This window comes from Naumovozyma dairenensis, chromosome 1 (genome assembly GCF_000227115.2).
Source record: "Naumovozyma dairenensis CBS 421 chromosome 1, complete genome".
NCBI lineage: Eukaryota > Fungi > Ascomycota > Saccharomycetes > Saccharomycetales > Saccharomycetaceae > Naumovozyma > Naumovozyma dairenensis.
Window position 1 is genome coordinate 772,987 of NC_016479.1, and position 15,419 is coordinate 788,405.

General features: G+C 34.0%; 5 protein-coding genes across 5 annotated transcripts; 2 read left to right on the forward strand and 3 right to left on the reverse strand.

Annotated features, from left to right (window-relative positions):
• Positions 1-46: 46 nt before the first annotated feature.
• Positions 47-2,695, forward strand: LUG1 (Lug1p; the record flags this gene model as incomplete). The annotated part of the gene is made up of 1 exon (XM_003667691.1): positions 47-2,695. One exon carries the CDS (start codon positions 47-49, stop codon positions 2,693-2,695), a length of 2,649 nt encoding a protein of 882 aa, XP_003667739.1.
• A 667-nt stretch (positions 2,696-3,362) lies between these two features.
• Positions 3,363-5,384, forward strand: BUD8 (Bud8p; the record flags this gene model as incomplete). The annotated part of the gene is made up of 1 exon (XM_003667692.1): positions 3,363-5,384. The coding sequence occupies one exon, from the start codon at positions 3,363-3,365 to the stop codon at positions 5,382-5,384; it is 2,022 nt and encodes a 673-aa protein (XP_003667740.1).
• A 198-nt stretch (positions 5,385-5,582) lies between these two features.
• NDAI0A03410 (Zn(II)2Cys6 transcription factor) lies at positions 5,583-8,525 on the reverse strand (the record flags this gene model as incomplete). Its single annotated transcript, XM_003667693.1, has 1 exon — positions 5,583-8,525. One exon carries the CDS (start codon positions 8,523-8,525, stop codon positions 5,583-5,585), a length of 2,943 nt encoding a protein of 980 aa, XP_003667741.1.
• Positions 8,526-9,023: 498 nt separating this feature from the next.
• NDAI0A03420 (Zn(II)2Cys6 transcription factor) lies at positions 9,024-12,350 on the reverse strand (the record flags this gene model as incomplete). The annotated part of the gene is made up of 1 exon (XM_003667694.1): positions 9,024-12,350. One exon carries the CDS (start codon positions 12,348-12,350, stop codon positions 9,024-9,026), a length of 3,327 nt encoding a protein of 1,108 aa, XP_003667742.1.
• Positions 12,351-13,033: 683 nt separating this feature from the next.
• NDAI0A03430 (bifunctional fructose-2,6-bisphosphate 2-phosphatase/6-phosphofructo-2-kinase) lies at positions 13,034-14,605 on the reverse strand (the record flags this gene model as incomplete). The annotated part of the gene is made up of 1 exon (XM_003667695.1): positions 13,034-14,605. One exon carries the CDS (start codon positions 14,603-14,605, stop codon positions 13,034-13,036), a length of 1,572 nt encoding a protein of 523 aa, XP_003667743.1.
• Between the last annotated feature and the right edge of the window lie 814 nt (positions 14,606-15,419).

Sequence of the window (15,419 nt, forward strand, 5' to 3'; positions counted from 1 at the left end):
AAAACCGACTTACTTCAAGAACTGAACAAAGAATACGATTTAAAAAATGACGACGGTTAGTCCAGTAGATTGTACACCTTCATCCATAATGAGCAGGCCTGCATTATCAACGGGAGAACCATCATCCCTAACGAAACTGCCATCAAATATCCCTCCAGAAATAGTATACCAAATACTAACGTATCAATTTAATGATTTTATGAATAATGACCATCCAGGAACGTCAGAAAAATTCCATGAAAATATAAGAAACTTCCTACGGAGTAATTTAACTGTGAATAAAACATTCTATCATATTTGTAAAATTTTAATCTACAAATATTGCAATTTTACCACTGCTAAAAGATTCCATCATCTTTTGAAAACTATCGAGGTACATAAAGAAATTAGAAATATTATTCAAGTTGCAGATTTTGAAGAATTAACATCCATCGGATTAGGTAGATCAAGTGAAATGAATAAAACTATTAAAAATTTAACTAATGAAACACTTTTGAAATTCTTATTATTAACAAAATCAAATTTAAGAGAGTTTTTAGCATGTGAACAAATTCAAGATGATTTAGATGATAAAATCATACATTTCTTACTGAAACCGGGGAAAAATCTAAGTGTCTTAGATTTCTGTGGTTGTTCTGGACCATCTTTTACAACCAGTTTTATTGAAGCATTAGAGAGGTTATATCCCAAGAGAAGACAAGCTCTTACTTCTGAAGATGAAGAACAAATCGAAATAGAAATGAGAAATCATCAACCACTCGAGTATAATTATCAAATCACATGTCTTGGATTGAATGATTGTACTGATTTGCCATCGTTTGTCTTGGGAAGAGTCCTCAAAATGTTGCCTGAATTACAAAAGTTAGATCTTTCTCATACCTCCATTGATGGAGATACTTTACTTAATGGGATTCCACATTATAAGAACCTTACTCATCTCTCATTAGCCTCCTGTTTACAATTAACACCAAGATCTATCCTGGAATTCTTCAGTTCACATCCATGCATTACAGATGAAAATAATTCAGCAACTTTAGAATGGCTCAATTTGCATGGCGTTTCAAATCATTCTTCTACTTGGAATGATGTTCATACAATGTTCTTATTGAAAAAATTATGTCAACATGGTCATAATAAGACGTTACAATATTTAAATATTGGCGGATTACCGTTACATCAAACGAATTTCGTTACCACATACAAGAAAGTTAACAATAATTACTACTATCATTGTACTGATACTTTACAATTTATTAAATTAAATTTCCCTAATTTGAAAAGTTTGAGTATAAAGGGGAACAACATTCCAATTTCGAAATTGGTTGAGTTCTTATCTCCTATCCAGTATGAAGACCCCGACAATTTTAATTTTGAATCAATGAACTCCAATAATAATTACTTGAACTTCCCTAAAAAGAAACTAAAGGAACAACATTTGAAATTCCTTAATATTTCAAATAATAATCAAATTAATAAATGGACCATTCAAGACCCAGCAATATTCACATGCTCGTCATCGATAGTTGCATTTGAAATTTCATTCGAAGCATGGCAACAGATTGAAAAAGCAAATCCAAACCATGAATTAATTACAATGAAATATAATAATGATCCAAATAAGAAAAATACAATCATTCAAGATGCTTCCAATGCTGAGTTATTAAAATGGCAATGTTATATCGATTCATCATATGGTAGAAGATATTGGATTTATAAAACCGATCCATATTTAAATTGTCCTGATTTGCATATCAGATCAGGTATAACAAATTATGATTCTGAAGGTCATAAAATAATTGAGATTATAAAACAACCTGATTTCTTGAAATTTGCACAAAGCAAAATAATGTTAGGTTGTGGAATTGTATCACAAAGTAATATTAGGAGGGAATTAAGCTATAGAGATTTCAAACCACCAATTTCTCAATTTTTCACCAGGAACGGTGGGATTAGTTTTGGCGAGACCCCGAGACCAATTATAACACCTAGATTACCCCCAGGAGGTTGGAGAATTATAAATGATGAACATAATGATGAGTTTAATAACCGTAGAATAGATGATCGTCATCCCACTAGACCACCTGCATCATCATTCAATAGTAGCTCTACTTTACATACAATCAACGAACGTCCGCCCTTGCCAACTGAAGATTATATTATAAATGATGAGATTGCAAATGAAAATGATAGCGCAATGGAAGATGACGGAGATGATGATGCTGAACTAAGGAATGCATTGTACTGGGATCGTTCATTGCAAGATTTACAAGCATTATCATTGCGAACTGCACAATATCAAGAAAACGATGAAGAATATCTGAATAATCCTGAATTACAAAGAAGAAGATCACAATTAAGTTTATTGAGGCAACACTCAAGCTCGAAGATTTGGTCCACCACGAACAACAACAACATCAATAACAATAATAATACCCAAATTGTTAATAACTTTTTGAATCATCGTCCACCAATTTCTGCATCATCTTCAACAATGAGCCTCTTACCGTTAGAGGCGAAACAGAAAATTAAGTTAAAGAACGAGTATTATTACGCGCATCCTGATGATTTTGTTTACGATAAGAATGATCCGATGACCTCGGAGAGGTATAGAATGCATTTTAAGTTGGTCAACGAGTACAAAGTTTTTGGAACCATTGAAAGAGGGATGTATAGATATTATAGTTTAAAAACGTAGAATATATAATACCATGCAATATAATACAATACAATACAATACAATACAATATAGTCCGCCATACTTGCTCACATACCCACATATGTAACTTGTTGATACGCCTAACGTAGATAAATAAAGGAAGGCCCTTAATATTTTCAACGTGCACAGCGGCGTACGACTCCTTTGCGGGCCTTTCTTCGTGACGTAAACTTTCGAGTCCGACAATTTCCCTTTCGGTAAATCATAAACATGGAAAGAAACATCGGCAAAATAATGGAAATATTTGGAAAATTATTATGTAAACGTCAATACGTAAAGTAATAACCCTTCAAAGTAAAAAGTTTATTTGGTTGACTCAAAAGACTTCTAGAAACATCTTTATCCAGTAAAATTGAAACTTGATTTATTACAGGTAACTACGACATTATTATTGGGTACTCCACAATTCACATCGGACGTTATATACTCGGGACTGCCTGATTACAATAATTATTATTGAAATTTCGTCACCTCCCATAGGCATACTTCCATTCGACATTTTTTCAATTTGCATATATTCCATTCCGGAGTACAGGATCACCCTTATATGCTGACTCAATTATAGACGACATTCTACATAATACGCTGCCTTTGATTTAACTAAATATCCAATTATTAACGTATTGATCAACAAAGAAAATAGGTGATGTCAAACTCGAATGATTCGTCTTCCTGTTCGTCGACATACTCCTCACCAATTATTTCTCTAAACGCTCAGCATCACAAGGATAAGTTTAGGAGATCACTTTTCACTGAAGATAATCCAATCAATCAGGTTCAAGAAAATGACAACATAAAAGAGAGAGAACATAATAATAGTAATAATAACATTCAGGAGGCCAATCGATATACAGTTTACCTAGATGATACAAGGTTTGAAACGACAGATTCATTACATCATGGCTCAATTGATGTTGAACGTTCCTCTAGCACTACTGACTCATTTGTAACGGTATCTTCATCACAATTGGATAGATCATTAATAAATCCAAACTCGAATCTTCAGCCGAGAACAGCATCTGTCGTATCAATCATACGACGAAATTCAAACTCACAAGAACGTGGTCGTATACTATCCAATATATCCTATTCGAATAGTATGTTATCTGACACTAATCAAGACAAAATTCCAAACAATCAACGAATAGGAGGAGATTTACAATCTCCTTTAAGACAAGGCAGTATTGGTACTGTTAGTACCGCATTCTTGATAGATCCAGAAAATTCGCATAATATACCATCAACAGCTGGTACGCATCGTAGACCCTCATCACGCATTACACCATCACGACTTAGTTCCGCTTCATTTCATTCGCAACCAGAACAAAATCTAGCTCCAAGTCCAACCAATGTTTCAAGCTTTAATAAAAATTCTGATAATGACCATTCATACTCCACTAATTACCAATTTGATGATACCGTTGAACCACATATCGAAGAGGCTGTTCAACTTCTTAGAAGTGAAATGAAAGCGAAATATACCAATATATACTCACCGGGTTATAATCAGGACGCCAAGTATGATCACGATCCCAATCTTTACAACAATAATAACAATAACAACAACAATGATAATGATAATATTCCTACAACCATAATACCAAATTCTAAACAAACAAATGCATCGATCCCATTCAACGACAACATATTAGAAGATGATCAAGAAGATGAATTCGTTCCTCATCAATATAAAATACCTACGAAGGTTTCATTACGATCACTTAATGAGAAAACTGCTGATAACCACTCTTTCCAAAGATCATTTAGTGGTAACTCCAGGAAAACCCAAGGATTCAATTCGTCGCTATTAAGTAACTATATTACATCGCCTTCAAAGGAATCGACGTTTCAGAAAATGCGCGATACTTCAAGAACGGCTCATTCATCACCATTACACGAACAAAATATCCCTATTGAAGGCCCATCTCATGAATTAGAAGCCGAGGAACCTAGAGTAGCAAAAATTCCTGTGCTAAGAGATATCTCAGGTTCTAAAAGATGGAAATTAACTCCATCTATGCATTTAAAGGAAAACGTTCAATTCCAACCATTAAGTGACCATCCAGAAGAAGATATAATTCAAGATTTCCAAGCTGAAAGTGAATTACCAGCTAGAAGAAATAACGAAGTACAACTACCCCCTACCCTAATATCTGATCAAATCCTTGTTCCACCACAAATTAACGATGAAATATACCATCTAACTCCTACGATATCCCAGATTTCTAATGCGATTAACACGATCCATCGATATAGAAAAGAAATACAGGTTCAATCTCTCATGTATGACATGTTTCCGACTGACTTAGAAACTAATAGTATTGAAATTATGCAGCACATTGATAATTCATCAATTCAATCTTTTGATTCTCAAAATTTGAAAATATTGGAGATATATTCCATATATAGGATCATCTTAACCATACTTTGTTGTATCGTAATACCACCGTTTTTCTTTATGATCGGAATCCCCAATAGATTCATTTCAGAATATAGATTATTAAGGATGTTAATGAATAGCGACCATAGACTTGGTTTGTATCGAGGGTTCATATGGGATGTTGATGTTGGATGGTTTCGACACTTATGTTTGGCACTGGGGACTATCGAACTTATATGCATATGCGCTTCTATAGCTGTCGGATTCGGTGTAGGAATGACGCGGTGATGCAATCATAAGTAGTTTATTGCTTATATAAATATACTATAAATAAACTAGGATATAAGTATATAGTAATCAATAAATGTAACATTAATGACCAGAAAAGACAAATAGCTTCAATGAATATGAATTGTAATACAATGCTGTCAATATATATCTATATACTCCATTCTTTTGATTTAGACAAAACCATACTAAGGTGGATTAGAAGAGAACATCTAAATCGTCATTGTTCCATAATTGGGAATAGAGGGAATTCAAATCTGTGTTGTTAATGAAGTCATCAAGTGTGCCAATATTTAAATCAGATTTCCAATTTATATCAATATCCTGATTAGTCAAGGTACCAGATAATGACGATTTGTTTTCTTTTATACCAAATGAACTTTCCAAACTATCCCGAACTCCTGACTGGGTATCCATAGCTTGCCCACTTCCATCCAACTGAGAAGTAATGGGCGAAAAAGGGGATAGTTTCGTTTTAGAACTGCTCTCATCGGTATTGTTTTGATTTAGGCCGACCTTATCCACATCAATGTGACGTTCATCCGGTTTAGTTTCTTTCCGATTAGACAATTCAAAATGGGGATTATTTACTTTTTTTAAACTACTAGCATGTTCCAACATTTCCCTTACTTCCAAATTGAAGCCCGATTTCTTAATGGGTTGCCGTATGTATTCAAAAATATATGATCTAGTATCTAACAGTAGATATGGTAAATCGCCGATATCGGGTGCCTTGATCTTCAATAAATCAATTAGGTATTGAGAGTCTATCCCTTTCTCATCCATATATGAAATAAAAAGAACACGGGATATAAGACTCATTGTAAAATATCCTTTTTGGAAATCTTCGTAAAATCGTGTACCCTTCACGCTGTCATTTTCATTATTCTTGAAGAATGATATATTATCCAATCTTTTAAAAATCCTCAAAACTCCGATGAGATCATCGAGGGATAAAAAAGTACCCAGAATGTCGAACCCTTTAGCTACCACCATGATTGCTACAACAGAATAATAGACTAACGCATTATGAACATCATAATCATCCTCCAACTTCAATAAAATGGAGTTCATCTCATTCCACATTTGATACAAATACGAAGAGCTCTCCTCAAGTTGACAACTTACTGGATCTTCTTTTTGCACTTCGGTCAATCGAGCTACTACCTGAGCAGCCGATCCTAACATGCTTGAAATAGTCTGGTTTTGGAATAGGACAAAATCCGCTGCTTCTTTCCACTCGGCTTTCGAGACACCGGCGGTACTTGGACTTTGACCAGCGATATGGAATAGCCTCCTTGTGTGAGTTTGAATCATCTCTTTAATTTCATAAATATCCTTGAACTCAGTTATAAACTTATCCAACAATTTCTTCCTCAACAATGGATGTTTCCCTGTATTTAATATAGAGGTGTATTCATCAGAGAGAATATTTTTTCTTTGGAAAACACTAATAAACTGAAGAAGAGCACATTCGCCATACAGTTTCAGCGAGGATACAGTCATTTTATCAAATGCTTCCACCGGAATGTTGGAAAAATTGGCAACAAAGTCTTTGTTGTATAATATACCAATTTTTCTAAACTCATTTGGTAAGAGACAGTTCATATAATTATCATCGATTGAGGATATCGTACCAAACCTGAAAGAAAAAGATTTTTCTTGACAGTATAATTTCCACCATAAATTCCTTCTTCTTTCAGCAGTATTTTCATCCAAACCTACATAGTACTCCCAACGGGGAAGTCCAATTTCAATCGCAGTAGGGATAGCATTCCCCAGTAAATGTTTTACATAATACCATCTTTGCAATATAACTGACTGATGTACTAATTCGGACAAAAGTTCAAGATATTCAAATCTGTCATCATCTTCAGTCCTGTATAAAAGTGCATTATAATAATTGGTGCAAAGTGCCGCTAACATATCCTCGGTATCACAGTGGTCTCTAAATTCTTTATTTTGCTGTATTGAAGGTGGTGTACTATAATCATAATCTAGCAAGAAATTTCCCAAGTGGTTCCTATGAATTGTATACAGATTTACCAATATTTTGAACATAGCTGAATCATCGTCTATGAACGAGATTAAATCGTCCACAGGACGCTTCAAAACAGTATCAACGAATAACTGTGGCAGACTCCTTATCGTTCTCGCTACAAGATGATTTCTTGAAAAAGGATTCGTGGACTCTAATGTAATGCAGTTTTTCTGCAACAGGAAAATTAAGGGATCCTTCATAAAAGTCAAATACTTCTTATCATATGATGCGCTTAAATCAAATAGTCTTAATAGAAAATAAACAGTCTCTTTCAATAGCGTCACGTTTCGTGAATCTTTAGCGTCTAAAATATATTTTTTAAGCAAAAATGCGATACCTTTCAATGACATATTAATAGGGCAAAAGATTCTAGCCCTGTGATCAGCAATAGCTGCCTGCGGGAATGAACTTGGGCCTGACCTATCTTTATCATTCTGACGATCGGACCACACCGTGAACCGTGCCAATCGAAGTCGTTCTCTATATTTATTTTTCATAAGAAGCGTTTCTACCGACTCACAATTTCCTTCGTTGGTGCTACCATCATTAAGCTTTCCATCCAGTTTCGGAAAATCAACCTGAGGTGCCCAATTGTCTAATAAAGTTTGTATTTGTCTTTGAATATTAGATTTGACGTTATTCACCAAATCTTCCGACGAACGTACTGATCGCAATTGTTGCAACATCGTTTCAAATGTAATGAAGGTTTTCTGTTTTTCAAGATCACTTATGTAATAGTCATCATTATTATCAGGTATGACAGAAAATTTCATTAATTCGGATTCATCTGAATCTATTGGCGACACTTCTGATGAAGAAGCCGGCTTATTCGCATCATTAGTCGATTCAAAGTCACTTCGTATATTAGTCGTTGTACTTGCATTATTTTCTTGAAAGAGATGATCATTATTTGCAATTCTCTCGATACCTTTGTCTGATAAATTCTTGCGCTTAATAGGTGTAAAAGCACATGGACAGTTATATATTTCACAGTTGGAACATGGCTGGTTTCCTGAACACTTTATCTTCCTTGCTCTGCAGTTTTCACAAGCTCTACTTGATCTCGTCTTCTTAACTTTCCCGTATGTTATATTCGTCATATTAAGACACTTGGACCCTAGACAAATATATTGATATTGTTTCCGATACGCCAAGAATAATCCTTAGTATCTGACTTTTTCTCAACTAGTTTTTGAACGCATAAGACGTTACTCTCAACCAATGGCAATACCGATGGGATGTTAAGTTTTTATTATAATCAGGTTTTGCCACTTTCAATTTGCCTTCTTGTTTTTACACCAATATCAACATTTCTGCGTTTTTGTTCTTAAATGTTTAAATGTTGAGAAAGCTCCGCGGCTACTACATTATGCGAAGGAAACAATATTCGCATTCATCAACAAGATTGTCAATGATCAAAGGCATAGTTATGGCCTTTTAGGCAATGTGTATGGGTCAGTCAATTAATAAGCTTTACATTCTATTATACAGCCTACAGATTACACACAATTGGCGTGACGACAAAAAATGTAATTTTGAATATATGATTCATTTCTTAATACGATTGATTTTTCACTGCGCACCGCCCTATATTATTGTTAATCCATGTACGATTCTGGAACTTCATCATTCCAGAGAACACTGTAAAGATCATTTAGATCAGTGTTCATGACAAATTCTTCCAAGGTACCAAGGTTGTAACTTTTCGAAATATTATTCTCATTACCATTCGCAGTAAATGTAAGTGGTAACTGAGATGTTAAATCGGACGATGCGTCTTTTGACATAGCTTGTTCCAATAGCATCTCTCGAGATTGTCTAGAATTAAAAGGAGTTTGATCTGATAGTTGTTGCTGACTGGGCGAGTTTAAATTTCCGCTTCCCTTTTGATTTGGAGTCAAACTGAGTCCATTCACGTCAGTTAAAGAAGTGATTGGTGGCAGCGGTTCATGTTCACCAGGTTGCGACACTTTACTGGGAGATATTGGCCGGAGAATGGTGGGGGGATACAGTTTAATGGATTGGCGACATGAATGGTTGTTAGCAGACACGGCATTTAAATTGTGTGAAGTATCATCTTGATTAAATGACGGTGCACATGCATCTAACATCTGTTTAATATTCAAATGGAAACCTGATTTTTGAACTGGTTCTAATAAATATTTGTAGATTTGGGATTTATAGTCTAATATAATGTTGACCATGTCACTGATTCCGTCATCTGGAACGAAAGTAGTTTTAATTAGATTAGTCAACTCTTCCGCAGATACATTATGAACATCCATAAAGTCCAAGACTAATATACGGGTCAATGTAAGTAGTAAAGAAAACGCTCTTGAAAATGCTTTCAAAATTTGAGAAAAATGAACTTTGTCTTTGCAATCAATCTCAACGAAATTGAATAGATTTTCCACGCGTTTAAAAATCTTTAACGTTAGACTTATATCCTGAAGTGTGAAAAAATTCGAATTAATAAATGTTTTCGTGATTACTAAAACAAACACTAAAATATATGACGAAAGGCTTTTCCTTACCATATAATCATTATCTAGTTTTTGTATTAGCTCGCCCATGTGAACCCATGAATGATAAAGTTTTATACCATAAGTCTTCAGTCTTGCTGTTATCCCTTTAGGCCTTGGCCAATCTGATAATCTAGTGATGACGTTATAGGCGGAACTCACTATAGAGCAAAAAATATGTTCATGGAATAATACATAATCAGTGGCCTGTAAAAGTTCTTGTTTCGTAAGCTCCTGTGAAACAACATGTTGGGTGTTTTGTGCTATCTTAAATAGCTTTAAGGTATGCTCCTTAATATGTTGAAACTTATCAGCTACGGCGTCAAGAGCATCCATTACTTCATTTAATAATATATTTCTTAAGAATAGAGGCTTTGCATTGTTTCGAATATTTGTGTAACGTTCAGAGTATAGGACTTTTGCAAAAAAATTACTTGTAACTTGTAAACAGGCACTTTCCCCATAAGATTTCAACGAAGCAATCGTCATATTATCAAATATGCTATTCCTTGGTATTGAATTAACTCTCGAGAGGAAGTCTTTATGATCTGTGAAGCCGACATCTCTAAACTCTTTGAACAGTAAACAATTCATCTTTTCGTCATCAATTAGTGATAGCTCCCCTGTTTTCAAAGAGTAAAACTTTTCCAAGTTGTACAGTCTCCACCATAAACGTCTTCTTCTTTCAGCAGTGACTTCGTCGAAACCAACGTAATATTCCCACCGGAACAACCCCATCTTGTTAGCACAATTTACAGCAACGTTTAAGAATTTCTCCAAACCATAATACTCATCTAACCATGCTTGATGTTCTAAAAATGATAACAAAACATCCAAATATTCTAAGCTATTATAATCATCCAAATGATACAAAGTAGCATTATAATATGCATAACAAATTGGCAACAGAATATTATCCATTTCAATTAAATGAGTGTAATCCTCGACATATTTTGATTTATCTTCAAGGTTAGAATCGGATGTCATATTCAGCATGAAATCATCGAATGCCAACCTATGAGTATTATATATACTAACGACAAGTCCGAACATTTTAATATCGTCGTCATTTGCAGTAATGATTAATTGCTGGGACGATATAGATGTCAAATTTTCAGTGAATGGTTGTGGTAATTTATTAATTAAAATAGCTACTAGCTCTTTATTACTAGCATTTTTAGGACCTGTTGCAGAAAAAGTTGAACTGGATACGGTGCCTGTTGGAGATCCCATGGGATTATCTGCCTTCTCCAAGAAATCCTCCAATGGGTTTGCGATGGAAACATAATCGTCATTTAGTTGGATACAAACGACATCGAAAAATCTTAACATTATATATACTGTTGGTTTCAAATATTCCAATACTGAAGGTGATGATTTACGAATAAGCCGTCTTTGCAATAGGCAACCTATACCACGTAATGACAAAGGTTGTAATGGTGAATTCAGACCAAATACGTCATCTATGAGAGGTAATTTGGAGAATATTTCTGGTTCGTCTTCTGGAGCAGTGGAATCCAATTGTGATGCTTTCCAAACTGAGAAACATGTTAGATTCACTTCGTTTCTATATTTATTTTTCATTAAGTATGTTTCTACAGATTTTGATCCGTCATTAATTCCTAATTTAGTTGATTGAGGTAGTTTATTTAAATCGATTATTGGTTCCCATTCGTTGATATATTCATGTATTTGCTTCTTCATGTCCTTGATCATTTTCAAGATGGTAGCATTAGGGTTTGGAATAGATTTTAATTGTGTAATTGTGTCCTTAAGAGAACGGAGTTTCATTGTTGCTTCATGATCGTCTTCATAAGGTCCATCCTCTTTCTTATTTAGAGACATTTCATCTAACAACGATAATTCATCTTCGGATTCAAAATGTGGTTCCATTTGGTTGTTTGAATTATTAACATTTACAATGTCTTGATTGACTGGGTTTGGAGAAACTATATTATTTTGACTTTCATTTGAGATAACTTGCGATGGTCCATTGAAAAGCGTAGATTTAGTATCATTTAGTAATGACATATTTGAAGGATGGGAAGGTGGAGGTGAAGATACACGAAACTCTGAAAGAGGTTCCATTACAAATTGTGAGTTTGGTAATGTAGTGGTAACAGTTTTCGTATTCTTTCTTTCTTTTTTTATTCTTTTGGTCTTTGGCTTTGGAGAAACAAGCTCAGTGATTCTATTTTCATTACTATTGTTAGTTCTAGCATTATTATTATTACTATTGTTATTATTGATGATATCTTTTGTTTCATCAAAGACACATTCACATTGATAAGCAGCACAATTTGAACAGGGAAAAGTTCCTGTACATTTGATTTTTCTTCGCCTACAATTAAGGCATGCCTTCACGACCTTTTTTCTTGGCCTCTTTACAATAGGGTTAGACATTGATAGTCTTTGTTTTTCTTGTTCAAGGTTCTTAATCTATTAATAAAATAGTGTAGATCCGAGGTTATTATGGATGGTAGATGTTTTGAATTTATCAATTACCGATTTATTAACTCCGGAGTTGAATTTAAGATCTCTTAAGAATCTTAATATAATATGAGAAGTTAGATAACTCAAATACCTAGCTTGATCTTAATGCACCATAGAATCTGCAAATACGGTCACAATCCAACTAACTGGATGTTATGTCAGGAGATATATTGTGAATATTGGCTGGATATCTTTTTGTCGACTGTTCTATCTGAATTAGTAGTAGCCCATTATAAGTAGTCGTTACTACTTTTTCATATCTCATTGAAATATTTCAAGAAGGCTTGAGCCTTTCGCCGACGGAAGCGCTTGTTATTTGCCGCGGAGATTGTCAGTTGATCTTCCGAAAAACCAATTTTTTTCCGTTAAGAAGGCAAGAAACAAGAAGGTGCATCCTCTCCCTTAAGACAAGTGAAAAATGGGTTACTTTCACTTATTCCCGTATATTTTTATCTTTAACTTTAAAGGATCATTTCATTTTATTTTACTTATATAGAATATTTATTTTCATTTTCAATTTGGACTCAGATGTACGTTATTTTACTACCCATTTTTTTAATTAACAAAAAAAATGATAATTTTCCACTCCTTTATCACATTTTTATTGGAACCTGAGTTACTTTATTGCAGAACGGACTAAATGACACTTCAATGATATTGTCTCTTGTAAATTGTAAGGTTGGTAATTCCACACAGGAGCATGCCATCAAATATCCATAGAGGATACGTATAGTGGATTCATGTGCTATGATCAATACATTCTTATTTGTATGTTCTAATTCCAATAACAATGATTCCATTCTTACCGCAAGATCATGATAAGATTCTGCTCTTGGAAACCTATAATGATAAGGATCCTTTAATGATTCTTTATACTCCATTGGATATAATTTTTCAATTTCTTCATTTGATAAATCAGCCACTACGCCTGGAATCATTTGCTTCAATTGATTTCTTTTTCTTACCGGGATCCCTTTCTCTAAAAAGAATTTCCCACTATCAAAAGTTCTCTTTCTTGGAGCTGTCCATACCACCAATGGTAAATCAGAATCTATCTCTGATTTATTTGTGGTATGTAAAGAAATACTTTCTAATCTTTTCAATAATGTTTCAGTTAATATTTTTGAATATTTCAAACCTTCCTCATTTAACAATTCATCATCAACGTATTTATCTTTATCACTTATTCCACAACGTGCAAAATATACTCTTCCCTTTTTGTCTCTTAAGTTCATCATAAAGAATACAATCTTATTAATCAAATACCCATATTCATTATTAATAACATGAATTTGTTGACCAAAATTAATATATTTCACATAACTAACCTTTTCATCAGAAGACATAGTTTCATACAATGGTTCATTAATTTCCAATCTTTTCTTGTAGTCAATCTCAGCGACATCTTTATCAATTTGATTATATTCTGTATCTTGAATGGCAATTTCAATGTTCCTTTTAATTAGATGTATATCATTCATAATGGATTCGATGAACACGACTTTCACCCCTATCTTCGAGCTGAAATGATCATTTAATTCCTTCCTATCAGATTTCAAAATGTTTAAAGCATCATATATGGCTAATTGTCCTTGAGTCTCAGTGAAGAATTTAGTCATGTCATTCATTACATTGTTTATTGCATCTCTTTTAAATTTCTTACCCTCGGGGGTCTTTGGTGAAGCAGATTGGAAATCTAATGGAATTCTGTGATTATCATTTTTGTCGTCGCCGTCGTCGTCGTTCATTCTTTTATATTTGGAGATATGGAACGATTGTGTTCTGACTCCTAACCATCTGGTATATCTTGTGATGGCAACGGATAATAGAGTTTTAGAAGTTGCTGGTAAACCAACGAGAATTATAAGTATTTTACCAGCATGGAATAGTTTCCCTGAATCTGTGGCGTATAGTTGGCCTGGTGATGTATATTCGTCTTTATCTATGGGTACGTGAACAGCATCCTTGTATGTATCTGGATGAGGAAGTTGTAGCTTTTTATTTGAAGATGATGAAGAGGGGGAGGAGGATTGGGTCCATCTCTTTGTGAGACGAGCCATGTGATTATTGTATTGAGGATGTGAAGAAGGATGGGTTAATAATTGACTTCCTAGACCATTCAATAGTTCTTCATCATCAGATAGGATATTTGATTGTTCTGTCATTTTGAATATTTGTTACTTTTTTATCTTGTTCTATATGATTATGTTCCGTTAGTTCTCTTTTAATTTGGAATATGAATACATATATTTTGTGATGAATTGTCTTAATATATATATATTTTTAGCCCTTATTTATTTTGCTCTTCAGATTTTTACTTGCAATTTATTTCTGAATAGCCTATAAGATTCTTGGACAAATCTTCTAATGGTGAATAATTTGGAATGTCTTCATCGAATTATTGATATAGCAATGAACAATAAGTATAGTAAGTAGTTCCTCCTAATAACACATGTCAATGTTCTATAAATTGACGAAACTAAGCTCAATTCTAAATTAGAAGAAGTACTTGACTTGACGTACTGTATAACGATGTAAGCGCGTAGCTTTTTCCTCTCCGCACTTGTTTGTATGAGGGTAAATATTCTGAAAATAAGGGTATCCTTTGGTAGCCCTCTACTAATCGCTTCTATGACAAATGGGGTTCCAGCTGGAGATAGATTTGAATCATTATACGTAATATGTATAATATAATATAATATGGAAGGGATTCATACCTACAGGGTCCAATATTAGCCCTATTCAATATAATCTATACCCAAGGAAATTTATCCCTTCACCTTTTAGCAGCTAGTCCTAGTCCTAGTCCCTTGGTTTGCCTCACACTGTTTGGAGTGACAAAATGGTGATCAGCAACTTTAACAAGAAGTATTGGGGTTTTTTCTGGGCGAACTAGTAGATCCAGCTGGCCAACATATCTAGCTATCGATGTATATATATATATATATATATATATATATAGTAAGTAATAACGTACCT